At 41.3% G+C, this 16,657-nt stretch overlaps 1 protein-coding gene across 1 annotated transcript in view; it reads left to right on the top strand.

Annotated features, from left to right (window-relative positions):
* GLRA1 (glycine receptor alpha 1) overlaps nucleotides 1-16,657 on the top strand; it is a 113,121-nt gene that overhangs the window by 21,027 nt on the left and 75,437 nt on the right. Inside the window, exon 5 of the mRNA XM_053566213.1 lies at nucleotides 12,163-12,290. Within this exon, the coding sequence (XP_053422188.1) occupies nucleotides 12,163-12,290 (128 nt within the window). The remainder of the gene's footprint in view (nucleotides 1-12,162; nucleotides 12,291-16,657) is intronic.

The raw sequence follows: 16,657 nt of genomic DNA, 5'->3' as shown, positions 1-16,657 counted from the left end.
AATGTTTGTATATCCGTAAATGATTTGATTTCTCCGTCAATTTTGAAGCTTAGCTTAGCAGGGTACAGAATTCTGGGCTGAAAATTGTTCTGTTTAAGTAGATTAAAGGTAGATGACCATTGTCTTCTTGCTTGGAAAGTTTCATTAGAGAAGTCTGCGGTCAATCTGATGGATTTGCCCCTGTAGGTCAACTGGCGCTTACTCCTGGCAGCTTGCAGAATCTTTTCTTTTGTCTTGACTTTGGACAGGTTCATCACAATGTGTCTTGGAGAAGCTCGGTTAGAGTTGAGGCGACCTGGGGTCCGATATCCCTCTGAAAGCAGTGTGTCAGAATCTTTGGTGATATTTGGGAAATTTTCTTTTATAATATTCTCTAGTATGGCTTCCATTCCTCTGGGGCATTCTTCTTCCCCTTCTGGAATTCCTATAACTCGTATGTTGGAACGCTTCATAAAGTCCCATAATTCTGACAGTGAACGTTCTGCTTTCTCTCTCTTCTTTTCTGCCTCTTTTACTATCTGAGTTATCTCAAAAACTTTGTCTTCTACCTCTGAAATTCTTTCTTCTGCATGGTCTAACCTGTTGCTGATACTTTCCATTGCATCTTTAAGTTCCCTGATTGACTGTTTCATTTCCTTCAGCTCTGCTATATCCTTTTTATATTCTTCATATCGTTCATCTCTTATTTGATTCTGTTTTTGAATTTCCTTTTGGTTATTTTCCACTTTATTAACAGTTTCCTTCATTGTTTCCATCATTTCCTTCATTGTTTTCAACATGTGTATTCTAAATTCCCTTTCTGTCATTCCTAACATTTCTGTATAGGTGGAATCCTCTGCAGTAGCTACCTTATGGTCCCTTGGCGGGGTAGCTCTGGACTGGTTCTTCATGTTGCCTGGAGTTTTCTGCTGATTCTTCCTCATGGGTGATTTCTTTTATCTGTTTACTTGCCCTAATTTTCCTTTCAATTCCTCTTGCTCTTTAAGTTCTTGTGCCTGTGGACTAAGGGTTACAGGACCAGAAGGGTGAGAAGGTTTAAGAGCAAAAAAGCGATGAAAGAAATGAGGACCGAGTGATAAGAAGAAAAAAAAAAAAAATGAAAAAAAAGAAAAATAGAGAAAGGAGAGTGGTTGGGTGAAAGGAATATTGACAAAAAGAAGAGAGGCACAGAAAGAGGGAGACAGAGCAATATAGGTGTACAGTAGGGTACTTTGATACAACCTTAAAAAAAAAAAAAACACCTTCTGGGGGTGCCAAGTGGGGTGGTTCCCTTGAGGTCAGCAGCTCTTTGCTAACCTGATCAGACACAGTACCCCACCTCCACCAAGTAGAGAGGAAAGACAAAAATGCTATAAATCAAACCAAAACAAGCAAACAGAAAACCTTACGGGATAAAATTGGCTGGAAAAACCAAATAATAGTGGTAGAAACACTAACAAAAATGAAGTTCTGATTATTGAAATAGGCAGCAATGGGAAATTATAATTAAACTAGAAAAATTGAGAAAGAAAAAGGATCTGTATGGAAAAGGTTGAACTTAAAAAACAAAACAACAATCTAGAACGTCAAAATAAACAAAAAAAACAACCAAACCAAAAAAAAAAAAACCAAACAAACAAACAAAAAAAAACACACACGCAACCAAAAACAATGCAGTATGTATATGGAATTGAATATTGTCTGGGCAACACGTGGAGATCTGGGGTATGAGATGTTAATCACAGTTCTGATACGACTGGAGGCTGCTAGTTTCTCGAACCCCAGCAGGTAGACACCCTAAATCTCTCTTCAGCCCACTTAAAAGGCACTTTGAACTTGTTCACTTACTGAGCAGAAGCTTTCTCAGGGAAGTGCTTGTTGCTGGAATCACTGCTGAAGTGGCTATCCACTTACCCTGTGTGTCAAAACTGGTCTCCCTCTGCCCCCGAGGGTTAGGGCTGCAAGGCGGCTCAGACCCCGCCCTTAGGCTACTTGGTCGCTGGGTTACCAGCTCCCACCCAATTCCAGCTCTGCGACCCTGAGGGCGGAGCTTGCCAGGGCAGATCGCTCACAATGTCTGCCTGTGACCCAGAGCCAAACTCTATTAGCTCTGTCTGGCTCAGCGGCTCAGACTGGGGCCCTAGACAAAGGCCAAAGTTCTCCGCACTCCCGCTCAGGCTCTCCCCAAGGCAGTTCAGCTGAGTGCCAAGTCCAAAGACACCAAAACAGTTCACAGGTAAGGCCTTTCTGGTTTGCAGTCTCGCTGCTACTGAACTTACAGTTGCGGGCGGGTTTAGGCGGATTGAACACATGCGACCACTTGCCGGTTTTCCACTGTTTTAGTCCTCCTCTTGGGGTCCAGAAGTCTCTCGCTGACTCCCTGTATCCTCTCAGGGGTGATGATAGGCAGATCCCACCAGCCAGAGATGCCTGGAGTCCTATCTCCCCAGACTCACGGTGCCCAGATGCAAGGAAGCTGTTACTCGGCTGCCATCTTGCTCCACCCTCCGACATTAAGCATTTTTTCATATGTTTATCAGCCATTAGTCTATCTTCTTTTGAAAACTATTGTTCATGTCTTTTGCTCACATTTTTATGGATTTGTTTCATTTTTTCTTGCTGATTTTCTTGAGTTCTTTATAGATTCTTGTTCTCAGTCTTTTATCAGATGCATAGCAAGCAATTATTTTCTCCCATTCTTCTTTTTTATTCTTTTTTTTTTTTTTTTTTTTGAGACAGAGTCTCATTATGTTACCCCTGGCAGAGTGCTGTGACATCATAGCTCACAGCAACCTTGGGCTTAAGCAATTCTCTTGCCTCAGCCTCCTGAGTAGCTGGGACTACAAGCGCCTACCACAGCTATTTTTTTGTTGTTGCAATTGTCACTGTTGTTCAGCAGGCCTGGGCCTGGTTCGAACTCACCAGCCCCAGTGTATGTGGCTGGTGCCCTAATCACTGAGCTACAGGTGCCAAGACTACTTTCTCCCATTCTATAGGTTCTCTATTCCCTCTGTTTATTGTTTTCTTGGCTATGAGAAGCTTTTAAATTTAACCATGTTCCATTTGTTAATTTTTGTTGTTTCTGTGATTGCCTTTGGGGTGTTCTTCATAACGTCTTTGCCTAGGCCAATGTCTGTAACAGTTTTTCCATCATTTTCTTCTAGAATTCTTCTAGCTTCAAGCCTTAAGTTTAAGTCTATTATCCATTGTGAATTAATTTTTGAGTGGTGAGAAGTGAGGATCCTGGTTCAGTCTTCTACATGCGGCTGTCCAATTTTCCCAGCACCATTTGTTGAATGGGGATTCTTTTCCCCAGTGTATGTTTTTTGTCTGCTTCATCAAATGTCAGATGGCAGTATGAGGATGGTTTTGTATCTGGGTTTTCGGTCCTGATCCATTGGTCTATGTCTCTGTTCTCATGCCCGTACAGTGATGTTGTGGTTACTATATTGTATTACAGCTCGATGTCTGGTAAAGTGATGCTTCCCAACTTGTCCTTTTTGCTTATGATCGCTTTGCCTATTTGGACTGTCTTCTGATTCTGTATGAGGCATAAAATTATTTTTTCCAGATCTGTGAAAAATTATGTTGGTATTTTAATGAGATTGCATTGAATCTGTAGATCACTTTGGGTAGTATAAACATTTCAGTGATGTTAATTCTGCCAATCATGAACAGGATATGTTTTTCCATTTGTTTACATACTCTGTGATTTCCTTCTTCAGTAAGTCTTGGTAGGTAAAAGAACTCTACGGGTGTCTACGGGGTCATTAAATATACAGGGTATCCAAATTTCACCATACATAGGCAAAATAGGAAATTGTCGCTAAATGTAACTTCATTTACAAAATAATCATTACAAAATCTTACAAAATATTTACAAAATATTCTCTGCATGCTGCCTACCTCTTTGTAAAATTTTGTAACAAATACTTTATAAATAAAAGTACATTTAGCTACAGTTTCCCATTTTCTCTATGTATGGTAACATTGGGGACACCTGGTATTTCTGGTATCTAGTCTCCCCCTGAAAAGTAAAAAATTTAACACACTTTCACATCCCATGGACTTCCTATCCTCAGGCTCAAATTTGACACTAAATAGTTTTAAAAAAAAAAAAACTGCAGTGTTATCATGGAAATATTTTATGTATCTCTTTGTTGTAACTGTTAATTCACGATAAACTTTACCAAAGTATTTGAAAAGAAAAAAGCAAACACTTGCAATGTACACATTATAGACATATATTTACAAAGGCATTTTACACATTTGCATCCTACACACATACCCCATGCATACATTTACCACACATACACATAGCAATGTCCACACTAAATGCCACACGTATCAATATACTATCATATAAACACTAGTATTAACATTTTTCACATACAAACCTATGTAACACAATCCACAATGCATCCACAAACACCCCATGCACACCCTAATCCTCATAAATATCCATACACATCCATCCATTTGTATACATAACAAACATCCACTTCACACAAACTCACCCACACCCACAGTCATACACAAAGAAGCAATAAAATGCATCTGTCCATCAAAACTAGTTCTTCAAGGTATGAGTAAGGGATCCTCAGATTACTAAGCAAGAGTGTCTAACTAACTCCAGAACACCCTCTGAATCTTTGGAAGAATTTCAGATTGCCTTCAGTATTTTTCATTACTGTGCATAACAGCCTAATTATTTGAACATTATTAATGCATGTATAAATATTTCTGAATACTTCCTACTAGCCAGGATATTTGATTAAAGTAGTATATTATTCATTCATTCACTGTGCAATTACTGAACACCACTTAAATTTGAGACACTGTGGTAGATGTGTGGTGAAATAAAAGAACAAACAGACAACAAATCAAACACCCTGTGATTCCTGCTCTTTAAACATAAACACAAATAACTATATTACAAGGTATTATGGCCCATGCCTAGACACGACCTAGTGAGTCAGAGGAGGCAGGGCAAGGAGACAAGTTGGCTCTGAGTTTTCTAATCCCAGAGAGGGGAATATATTGGTGTTGCCTGGGGAAACTGCAAACTAGAGGAGCAAGTTGGGAAAGGAAGCTGTGACATTCAGTTTAGGAGACGGACTATAGGCAAAAGCAGGACATTGAGATAGACATACCCTGAAGGTGTTTGCAGATGAGAAGAGGGGCTTTAAGAGAAAGGCTAGAGTGGAGATGTAGATCTGAGAGTCATTCATTATGTTAAACAGTTACAACTGTTGAGAAAAGAATATCCCAGAGGAAGAACAAGAAAAGTTGAAGACAGTCCTTGGGAACACAGGTCCTGCTTGGCCAGATGACAGAGGTTTTCATCTCTCTCTGACACACACACCCAGCTCTACCTGTGCATTTTCTCCACATACCAGCCCCACGAGTCTGCAACAGCTTTACACATAGCTCCCTGCTACCTCCTGTATATAATGTCAGGACTAGAACATCTCAGTTGTCCAAAGCAACCCAAATGAGTGTTCTGCAGCCCTTGAGTCTCCAATCTTTTTTTTTTTATTATTGTTAAATCATAGCTATGTACATTAGTGCAATCAAGGGGTACTGGTTTCATATACAATCTGAAATAATCTCATCAAACTGTTCAACGTAGCCTTCAGGGCATTTTCTTAGTTATTGTATGTAGACATTTGTATTCTGCATTTAGTAAGTTTCACCTGTACCCATTCTAAGATGCACGGTAAGTGTGGCCCCATCCATTACCCTCCCTCTACCCTAACCTCTCCCCTCCCTTTCCCTTCCTTGGCCCTTTCCCCATAGTCTTGTGCTATACTTGGGTTATAGCCTTCTTGTGAAAGCTATAAATTAGATTCATAGTAGGGCTGAGTACATTGGATACTTTTTCTTCCATTCCTGAGATACTTTCCTAAGAAGAATATGTTCCAGCTCCATCCATGTAAACATGAAAGAGGTAAAGTCTCCATCTTTCTTTAAGGCTGCATAATATTCCATGGTATACACATACCACAATTTGCTAGTCCATTCGTGGGTCGATGGGCACTTGGGCTTCTTCCATGACTTAGCAATTATGAACTGGGCTGCAATAAACATTCTGGTACAGATGTCTTTGTTATATTGTGACTTTTGGTCTTCTGGGTATAAACCTAGTAAAGGAATTATAGGATCGAATGGCAGGTCTATTTTAAGATCTCTAAGTTTCTCCAAACATCCTTCCAAAAGGAACATATTAGTGTACATTCCCACCAGCAGTGTAGAAGTGTGCCCTTTTCTCCACATCCACACCAACATCTCTGGTTTTGGGATTTTGTTATGTGGGCTACTCTTACTGGGGTTAGATGATATCTCAGAGTAGTTTTGATTTGCATTTCTCTGATGATTAAGGATGATGAGCGTTATTTCATGTGTTTGTAGATCGTGCATCTGTCTTCTTTACAGAAGTTTCTCTTCAAGTCCCTTGCCCACCCTGAGATGGGTTCACTTGTTCTTTTCTTGCCAATATGTTTGAGTTCTCTGTGGATTCAGGTTATTAAACCTTTATCAGAGGTATAACTTGCAAATATTTTCTCCCATTCTGAGGGCTGTCTGCTTGCTTTACTTACTGTGTTCTTGGCTGTGCAGAAGTTTTTTAGTTTGATCAGGTCCCAGTAGTGTATTTTTGATACTGCTTCAGTTGCCTGGGGAGTCCTCCTCATAAAGTATTCACACAGGCCGATTCCTTCAAGAGTTTTCCCTGCACTTTCTTCAAGTATTTTTATAGTTTCGTGTCTTAAGTTTAAATCTTTTATCCAGTGGGAGTCTATCTTAGTTAATGGTGAAAGGTGTGGGTCCAGTTTCAGTCTTTTACAGATCACCAGCCAGTTCACCCAGCACCTATTCGAGGTTTTTTCTGATTCCATATAAAATGAAGTATTATTTTATCAAGGTATTTAAAATATGACAATGGAGCTTTAATAGGAATTGCATTAAAATTATATATTGCTTTGGGTAGTATAGACATTTTAACAATGTTGATTCTTCCCAGCCATGAGCATGGTATGTTTTTCCATTTGTTAACATCCTCAGCTATTTCTTTTCTTAAAGTTTCATAGTTCTCTTTGTAGAGATCTTTCACGTCCTTTGTTAGGTAGACTCCCAAATATTTCATCTTCTTTGGCACTACTGTGAAAGGAATAGAGTCCTTGACTGTTTTTTCGACTTGGTTATTGTCAGTGTATATAAAGGCTACGGATTTATGGGTGTTGATTTTGTAGCCTGAGATATTGCTGTATCCTTGATCACTACTAAAAGTTTTGTAGTAGAATCCCTAGTGTTTTCCAGATATACAATCATATCATCTGCAAAGAGTGAAAGTTTGATCTCTTCTGACCCTATGTGGATATCCTTTATTGCCTTTTCTTCCCTAATTGCAGTGGCTAAAACTTCCATTACAATGTTAAAGAGCAATGGAGACAATGGGCAATCTTGTCAGGTTCCTGATCTGAGTGGAAATGATTCCAATTTAACTCCATTCAATATGATATTGGCTGTGGGTTTGCTGTAGATGGCCTCTATTAGGTTAAGAAATGTCCCTTCTATACTGATTTTCTTAAGTGTTCTGATCATGAAGGGATGCTGGATATTATCAAAAGCTTTTTCTGCATCAATTAAGAGAATCATATGGTCTTTATTTTTTAGTTTGTTTATATGCTGACTTACATTTATAGATTTATGTATGTTGAACCACCCTTGAGACCCTGGGATAAATCCCACTTGGTCGTGGTGTATAATTTTTTTGATGTATTGTTGGATTCTGTTTGTTAGGATCTTATTGAGTATTTTAGCATCAATATTCATTAGTGATATTGGTCTATAATTTTCTTTTCTTGTTGGGTCTTTCCCTGGTTTGGGGATTAAGGTGATGTTAGCTTCATAGAATGTGTTGGGTAGTATTCCTTCTTTTTCTATATTTTGGAAGAGGTTTAGTAATAGGTACTAGTTCTTCTTTAAAGAAGCTATCTGGTCCTGGGCTTTTCTTTTTGGAGAGATTTTGTATAGTTGATGCTATTTCAGAACTTGATATAGGCCTATTCAACATTTCCACTTCGTTCTGGCTAAGTCTTGGTAGGTGGCGTACTTCCAGGTATTGGTCGATTTCTTTCAGATTTTCATACTTCTGAGAGTAGAGTTTCTTGTAATATTCATTAAGGATTTTTTGAATTTCTGAGGGGTCTGTTGTTATTTCATCTTTGTCATTTCTGATTCATGAGATTAGAGATTTTACTCTTTTTTTCCTGGGTAGGTTGGCCAAAAGATTATCTATTTTATTGATCTTTTCAAAAAACCAACTTTTGGATTTATTAATCTATACTTCTTTTGTTTTCAATTTCATTTAATTCTGCTCTGATTTAAGTTATTTCTTTTCTTCTGCTGAGTTTGGGGTTGGAATGTTCTTCCTTCTCCAGTTGCTTGAGATGTCCCATTAAGTTATTAATTTCCTCTCTTTTTCTTTTCTTGAGGAAGGCTTGCAGTGCTATAAATGTCCCTCTTAGGACTGCCTTTGCAGTATCCCAGAGGTTCTGATAATTTGTGTCTTCATTGTTGTTTTGTTCCAAAAATATGGTGATTTCCTTCTTAACCTCGTCTATAACCCATCTATCCTTCAGCATAAGGTTATTTAGTGTCCATGTTTTTGTATGGGTATGCAGATTCCTGTTGTTATTGAGTTCAACTTTTATTCCATGATTGTCTGCGAAGATGCAAGGAATAATTTCTTTTTTTTTTTTTAATTTGCTGATGTTGGATTTGTGGCCTAGGATGTGGTCGATTTTGGAGTATGTTCTGTGGGCTGATGAGAAGAATGTGTATTCAGTTTTGTTGGGATGAAATGTTCTGTAGATGTCCAGATGTTGAATGGTTAAGTTTAAATCTGAAATTTCTTTGCTTAGTTTCTTTTTGGAGGATTTATTCAGCCCTGCTAGAGGGGTGTTAAAATCTCCAACTACTATGGAACTGGAGTAAATCAAGTGCTCATGTCTGTTAGAGTTTCTCTTATAAATTGAGGTGCCTTCTGGTTGGGTGCATAAATATTAATAATTGAAATCTCATCATATTGGGTATTGCCTTTAACAAATATGAAGTGTCCATCCTTCTCCTTCCTTATTTTGGTTGGTTTAAAGCCTATTGCATCTGCAAATAGGATTGCAAAATTGCATTGCAATTTTTTCTGCTTTCCATTTGCCTGGAGTATAGATGATCATCCCTTCACATTGAGTCTATATTTGTCTTTTAATGTAAGATGAGATTCTTGTATACAACAGATATCAGGCTTGAGTTTTTGTATCCAGTCAGCCAACCTGTGCTACTTTGGAGGACAATTGAAACCATTCACATTAATTGAGAATATTGATAAGGCTTTTGAGGGTCCGGTGGACATTTTTAATCCTTTCGCGACTGTGGAAGTTGGAATTTGATCAAAATTTTCTGGGTATGTTTACTTTTGTGGTGGGGGATTATGCTGGTCTTTTTTTTTTTTTTCTGTAGAGACAGAGTCTCACTTTATGGCCCTCGGTAGAGTGCCATGGCCTCACACAGCTCACGGCAACCTCCAACTCCTGGGCTCAAGCGATTCTCTTGCCTCAGCCTCCCGAGCAGCTGGGACTACAGGCGCCCGCCACAACGCCCGGCTATTTTTTGGTTGCAGTTTGGCCGGGGCTGGGTCTGAACCCACCACCCTTGGTATATGGAGCCGGCGCCTTACTGACTGAGCCACAGGTGCTGCCCGATTATGCTGGTCTTTATGGAGGATAGGTTTGATAATATCCTAGAGAGCTGGTTTAGTTATGGCAAATTTCTTCAACATGTGAATGTCGTTAAAGTATTTGATTTTGCCGTCATAAATGAAACTCAGTTTAGCTGGATACAGGATCCTGGGTTGAAAGTTATTTTGTTTTAGGAGGTTAAAAGTCAATGACCATCCTCTTCTAGCTTGAAAGTTTTCAGGAGAGAGATCTGCAGTTATTCTAATATTCTTTCCCTTGTAGGTGATGGTTTTCTTTTGTCTGGCTGCTTTCAGAATTTTCTCCTTCATACTGACTTTAGTGAAATTGATTATGATGTGTCTGGGGGATGTCTTATTTGGGTTGAGTCATGCTGGAGTTCTAAAACTGTCTGCTAACTGAATTTCAGAATCTCTTCCATGTCTGGAAAGTTGTCCTTTATAATCTCATGGAGAAGGGACTCTGTGCCGTGTGAAGCCACTTCATCTCTTTCGGGGATCCCTATAAGATGAATATTGGTTTTCTTCAAATTATCCCAGAGGTCTCTGAGAGTGATCTGCTTTTGCCCTCCATTTCTCTTCCTCTTTGAGAGTTTGGGAGCCTTCAAAAGCTTTGTCTTCAATGTCAGAAATCCTTCCTTCTGCTTGCTCTATTCTGTTATTGAGGGATTCTACTGTGTTTCTCAGATCTTTGAGGGCTGCAACTTCTTGTCTCAATGTGTCAAAATCTTTAGTCTTTTGGTCTTTGAATTTGTTGAATTCTTGAGATATCTTTTCGGTTACTGCTTGGAATTCCAGTTCGATCTTATTTGCTATCCAGATTCTGAATTCGATTTCTGGCATCTCAGCTATTTCTTTGTGCATGGGATCTTGTGCTGTGTCTGCCCCATTGATCCTTGGGGCAGTTGATCTACTCTGATTATTCATATTTCCAGAGTTTATCCATTGCTTTCGCCTCATGATTGTTTTTTCACCGTTGCCTCTAGCTATCCTCAGAGTTGGGGAGGTGCCTCTCCAAGATTAGACTCCAGCGGGATCACTCTATTGTTGCTGGATCTTTGTAGGAAGTGACCCTGTGTAGCTCCTCTGGGCCTGCCCCAGCCAGGGAGTTCTGGTTGTGGGAGCAGCTCCGGAGTGTGACAAACCCAGATCCAGTAACAGGGTGGGGGGTGGTGCACATGGTTCTGGGAGTGCCTGGTGTCCAGTGACTTTGGCTTAGAGAGCCCAAGGCTCCAGCAGTCTCTGGCCAGGAGAAGGGCTCTGCGCAGAGGCAGGGAAGTCTCCAAGGGCACACGGCTACCAGAGTCCCAGGCCAGATGAGCAGACCGTTGTAGAGGCAGGGAGGGTACAGAAAGGAGGACGTGGGGTTGCACAGCTCCCAGAGTTCCTGGTCCAGGTGTGCAGAGGCCCAGCAGGCACAGCTCTTACCAGGGTCTGGGCAGGGGCACATCGCTGATCACGGCGCAGCTCTTATGGAGGTCCAGGTGCTGATCGCTGATTGTGCACAGCTCTTATGGAGGTCCGGGTGCCAATAGCTGATCATGCGCAGCTCTTACAGAGGTCCAGGTGCAGATAGCTATCCTGCACAGCTCTTCTTGAGTCTCCAAAATTGACTCATACTGAGATCTGTACAACTTGGAGAGTTTGCTGGCAGGAGAGTCATTGTTTTCAGACACTAGTAATTCATACTGTGTTGGGAACAAGGACCTAAAATTACTTTGTTGAGTGGGAGTGGGTGTAGAGGTAACAGAAACAGTGTGGCGCATCCTTAGTAATTTGGTTTCAAATCCTGCAGCTCTTGATACCACGAGACAGGCTACCACTGATCTACTCTGGGACCTAAGTCAGTCCCTTCCCCTCGCTGGGCCCCAGTTTTCCCAACTGTTTCCTAAAGTGTATGTTTCATAAGATAGTAGTCCTATAAGTACTACTGGTAGAGTAAGGATGGCTAAATAAATTTTTGTTCTAGACTTGGGCAACATTTTTTTAAATTACTGACTCTGATCCCGAAGAGAAACCTTGAGAAAAAACTAGATTAATTGTTTTTCAAAGTCCTTTCTGGCTATGCTATTCTATGGACCTCTCAGGGTGCAGGGACCCAAAACATAGGGCTAGAGATCCCTGAAGAGCTACCAGGGAGACCCAGCAGCCAAGTGTGATTCTTCAAATTCCCAGAGTTGAAGCCTTAAAAGAGTCAGTAGCTTCTCAGCATCACTCAGACACCTGGCTGGCCACCAGGATCCCTCAGGGCTGATATTTGGGCTGGGTAAACAATTTAGTCTGGGCCTTACCTCATTAAAGACCCATATTACCTGTTTCACAGGCTCAGAATGCCCTAGTGGTTCTACAAGGGTTGGACAAGGCTGGGATCTGGACAAGCATGAGAAAGGGCTATGAATAACCCTTTGCTTTCTTCTCTCCCTTCTTAGCCTTGCTGCTTCTAAGGAGGCTGAAGCTGCCCGCTCTGCACCCAAGCCGATGTCACCCTCGGATTTCCTGGATAAGCTAATGGGGAGAACCTCTGGATATGATGCCAGGATCAGGCCCAATTTTAAAGGTAAAAAAACATTATTTCCATATCCACAGGGGAAGTGCTTTCCCAGATTAGAAAGGCAAGAACACATTATTGTATGCAGATGGTCAATGCCTGGTATAAATCCCATGACTTTCCTCTACTCACAGCAGACATTGTTAATCAATTAGTCTACTCTCCTATCAAGTCCAAACAGAGCTTCAGAGGATCCAACTTAACAGTAACTCTTGTTGCCAGGAGTCAGTAAATGAATTAAAACCTATTTTCTACCTCTGGTGTAATGGGAAAAGGATGAACGTGGAATGTGCAGAAATGGGTTCAGGTTTTGGCTGAGGCACAACTGTACTCTCTGAGTTTGAATATGCCTCTCTCTTCCTCTGGGCCTAAGTTTCCTCATCTCTGCAGTGGTGGGCTTTGCTACATTTGCAGTTTTCAAACATAAGCTTCCTGGAGCTTTAGGGCTTCTACTAGGTGCCCCAAAAGAGAGAAGCAGAGGGTGTTATGAGCCGCCCTACCCCTGCTTCTTCCCAAGCAGCTCGGCTTTTCTTTCTTTCATATAAGGGGCTTCCAGCTAAAAGTCATCTGCTGAAAGTTCCCCATGGATTAACAAACTATTTTGAAAATTTCTAGTCTAAACCAGAGTCACAATTTCAAATGCCTACAAGAGTTAGGTAAGTAACTTAAATGAGTGAAATGAGCTAATAGTAAGGCAATAGAGAGTGGTAGAGACTATGGAGAAATAGAGGTACAGGCTTCTCTAAAGGGAGAAGCCTCTCCTTAGCCCCTGTAGTTTCCCTATAGGAATGTGCCATATCATTAAGTATTGTAACAAGAGCCAGAAATCAAGATCTATGTGAAAATTCCCAATTCCTAAACCATGCTGATGACCCAGATATGTCCTGTGGGTTGCCAATATACAAACCCTAGTCCAGGTGATCTGAGAAGATTCTTCTAGCTCTCATAGTCCTCCAGGATCTTAATGTCTATAACAAGAAGAAACCAGTTCCCTCTGTTCACTGATGCCTTGAAAGGGTGTAACCACCTCAAGGTGCTGAGCAGAATCTTAAGATCTCCTTACGAGCCTGTGTACTCTGACCTTCCTCCAGCACTCCTGCAAAAATCTTATTCCAAGGACCTTCAGCCAGCCTCCTAATCAATTCTTGATTTCAGATGCCCTTCTTCACCGCTTCCTTTTGGCTCGAGTCTAATACCAAACAAGGCATATGGCAGCTGGTAACAGCTTCCTAATATTTCTCACTTTGCCCCCTGCTTTCAAGTCATCTTCTCAAAGTGCTCACTCTGCAAAGTTCTGTAGATAGAGGATGGGCCAAGAGACACACTGAGGTCTGTGCTAGGGCCCACTTTCAACCCTTATTTTCCTCAAGGCTCCTTCACTCCCCTTTGCACCTTGCTCTGAAAGCCATATCTCCCCACATCATTAGCATGACCTTGGTTCCCCCAAGGACCAAAGTCACTGTCAGAGCACACTAGCACTCTGCCCAAGCCCTTCACCAGGATCACGATCTCAAATGCCCAGAGGGGCCAGGCAGTTGTGGTACATGGAAAAAGCAGGAAGTGATAAAAAATAAAACCACCAGACACAGGACTTGTCTAGGGGCAGCCACTTCTCAGTTCCTGCTGATGATGACCAGGTAGGGGTGTAGACCCTACACAGACAGCCAGACCTTCCAAGATAAGACTTAAATCTGAGGTTTCATGCAAAATCTTCCAAAGCAACACCTGAATCACATCTTTTAAAAACATTGTTGGCCAAATCAAATACATCTAAGAACTTCTTATGACCCAGCTGCCAGGTAACTTCCTTTGCCCCACCAGATTTGAGGAATTCCAGTTCACCATGCCCCTGGTGGGATCTCTTAGAACTCCATCCTGAAGAGAGGTGCAGTGGCCGAGCTCTCCTGAGAAAGGTGGGAATGTGATGCATCCAGTGTTAGTTACCCTTGGAGCATACCACTGCACTTGGCACATAGAAAGTGCTCAATCTTTCATAAACAAATAAATGAATGAATGGACCAGTAAATATGCTGGGGTTTAGAGCAATTTCCAAAATCATGCTATTAAGACCAATGACTTTAACCCAGCTACTGTAGCTCAATTATTTGCCTAATGCTAGTGATTTATTTATTTGTTTGTTCATTTAGTTATTTACTTACTTAGGAGCAGACATTTTTAAGAAATAAAATCTCACCTTGACCACTGAATCAGCGGCCCTTCCACTTTTTACTCTGAGAACCTTACTCAAATCTACAGAACTAGATGATCTTCTCTTGGGCCTCTCCCAAGTCTGCACTGTCTCTAACCCCTTTGACTCCCTCCTGACTCTGAGTGAGGTGCAGGATCTGGGAGGGTAGTGAGAATGAAAAGTTGCCCAGTAGGGACCAATGGCCCCACAGCCCCAAGATGCCTTTTTCACTTCCATCCAGGCACAAATAAGATCCCAAAAGCACATGCAAACCACAGAGCTCCTAAAACAGCCATGCAGATTAGGCCCTGCTCCCACCCCAGGCCTGCATTGTTTGAAAACCCCCACTCAGCAGCTTCCTTAAGCATGAGAAACATTCCCTATTCCTGACCCTCCTGAAAACGGGTAGCAGGCACTCTGCGGCACTCTCTGCAGAGCACAGTGGTCCAATGTGGAAGCAAAGAGCACCAAAACTGACCTCAAGTCCTCCCTCTACTTACCCAATATGTGTGATAAATCACTTACTGTGTCTGGGCCTTTGTTTCACATCTGTTAAATGATCCAGTAGGGCTATCAGCTCGGATCTTCTGTGTCTTTCTTAAAACTGTGTGTATTATAATGGCTCCTAGGATCTAGGGCACAGCCCAATTCAAGCACATACACAAAACCAAAATTAAACTTTAATATTTAATGAAACATATACATTATCCTGCTACCAAAGGCAGCCAGATGGTAATTTTCTTGAGGATAATTTACTTTCAGATTTGTTTCAGTGAACCGCACTTCCCCATAGGGTCCTTTCAGCTGGCATCTTCTCACACCCATAAATCAGAATCTAATTTATATGAGAGTCACAGCACCAGACATTTTGCAGGGCATGGGAAGGAACCCTGTGCACATCATTTCAAGGCACAGGCCTTGGGGCATCTTATGGTATAAGGCTAAATGAAAAGAAAAGTCTGGGTCTGAGTTTAAATGAGGGAGAAAAAAACAGAATGGGCCTTTGTTTAGGTGGAAGTGACAGAGAGACAAATTTCTGCTCAGCAGAAGGAAAAAATTTTTTAACAGACAGAGCTACTATGGAATTTTTTTAACAGACAGAGCTACTTTCTCAACTATGGAAAGGGCTGCTCAAGATGAAATGAGTTTCCCACTGCTGGAGGTGCTCAGGCACTCAGCCCTGAATGGGCAGGTGGTCTGTAGCAGTGGTCCCCAAACCCAGTTGTGCATGAGAATAGTGCATTAAACAACAGGCTTTGGGCTCACCCGCCAGAGATTTGGGTTCACTGAATGTGGGGTTAGGCTGAGGAATCTGCAGCTTAACAAGTTCCCAGGTGATACTGAAGATAACTCCATCTGCAGATTAGTTTGAAAAGCAATTGAAGAGGTGATCTTTATGAAATCTTCCAGCCCTGAAATCCTATGACCCTGAAATTCAGATGGATAGCTTTCATAAAGGAACTCCAGCCACTGAAGCTGAGAATGACTACCTAGTTCAAGAGCTACTCTCCTGTTAGACTGATGGGGAAATTGAGACCCAGGAAAAGGAAGTGACATTCCTGAGGTCAAATAGCCATTGAGTGCTAGAATTGTGTCTAAAGAAGTCCTTATACCGCCATGGACAAAAAACTTGGATTTTTCATACCAAGACTGAGTCCCCTCCTATATACCAAGAGTTCTAAAAAAGAAAAAAACCTAGCTAATTTTGAGTGAAATGCTTGAGCTACATTTTCAAGAGGGAAAGAAAGAAGGGGGTCCAGAGGACACAAGAATATCCACTTTCTTCTTTCTACACTCAGAAAATGTTGTTGGTTCAAGTCGTGGCTTCACCATTTGATAGTTAAATGAGCCTAGGTGAATTACTAACACTCTCTGTTAAGTAGGAACAATCACTCTGCCCTGCCTATCTCAGTACCTTGTGGAAAAAGAAAGCAGATCTACAAAAATTCACAGATTGCAAATTACAATCTTCACGTGAGGGTTATGACCTTTTATCAGTATCTTATCCACCTTCAAGGTCATCATCTGCATAAGGTCTTTCCTGTATCATTCTCAAGAACCTCTCTCTCTACATGGACTCTTACTGCTTGTATCACTCTTAGCCATGGTCTCACACTCCTTTATGCTTATTTTATGCTAGCCCTCTTTCAGTTGCTGTGGAATCCCAGTGCTTAAGTTCTGGATTCTG

This window comes from Nycticebus coucang, chromosome 17 (genome assembly GCF_027406575.1).
Source record: "Nycticebus coucang isolate mNycCou1 chromosome 17, mNycCou1.pri, whole genome shotgun sequence".
NCBI lineage: Eukaryota > Metazoa > Chordata > Mammalia > Primates > Lorisidae > Nycticebus > Nycticebus coucang.
This window is presented reverse-complemented; position numbering and strand designations above follow the sequence as displayed.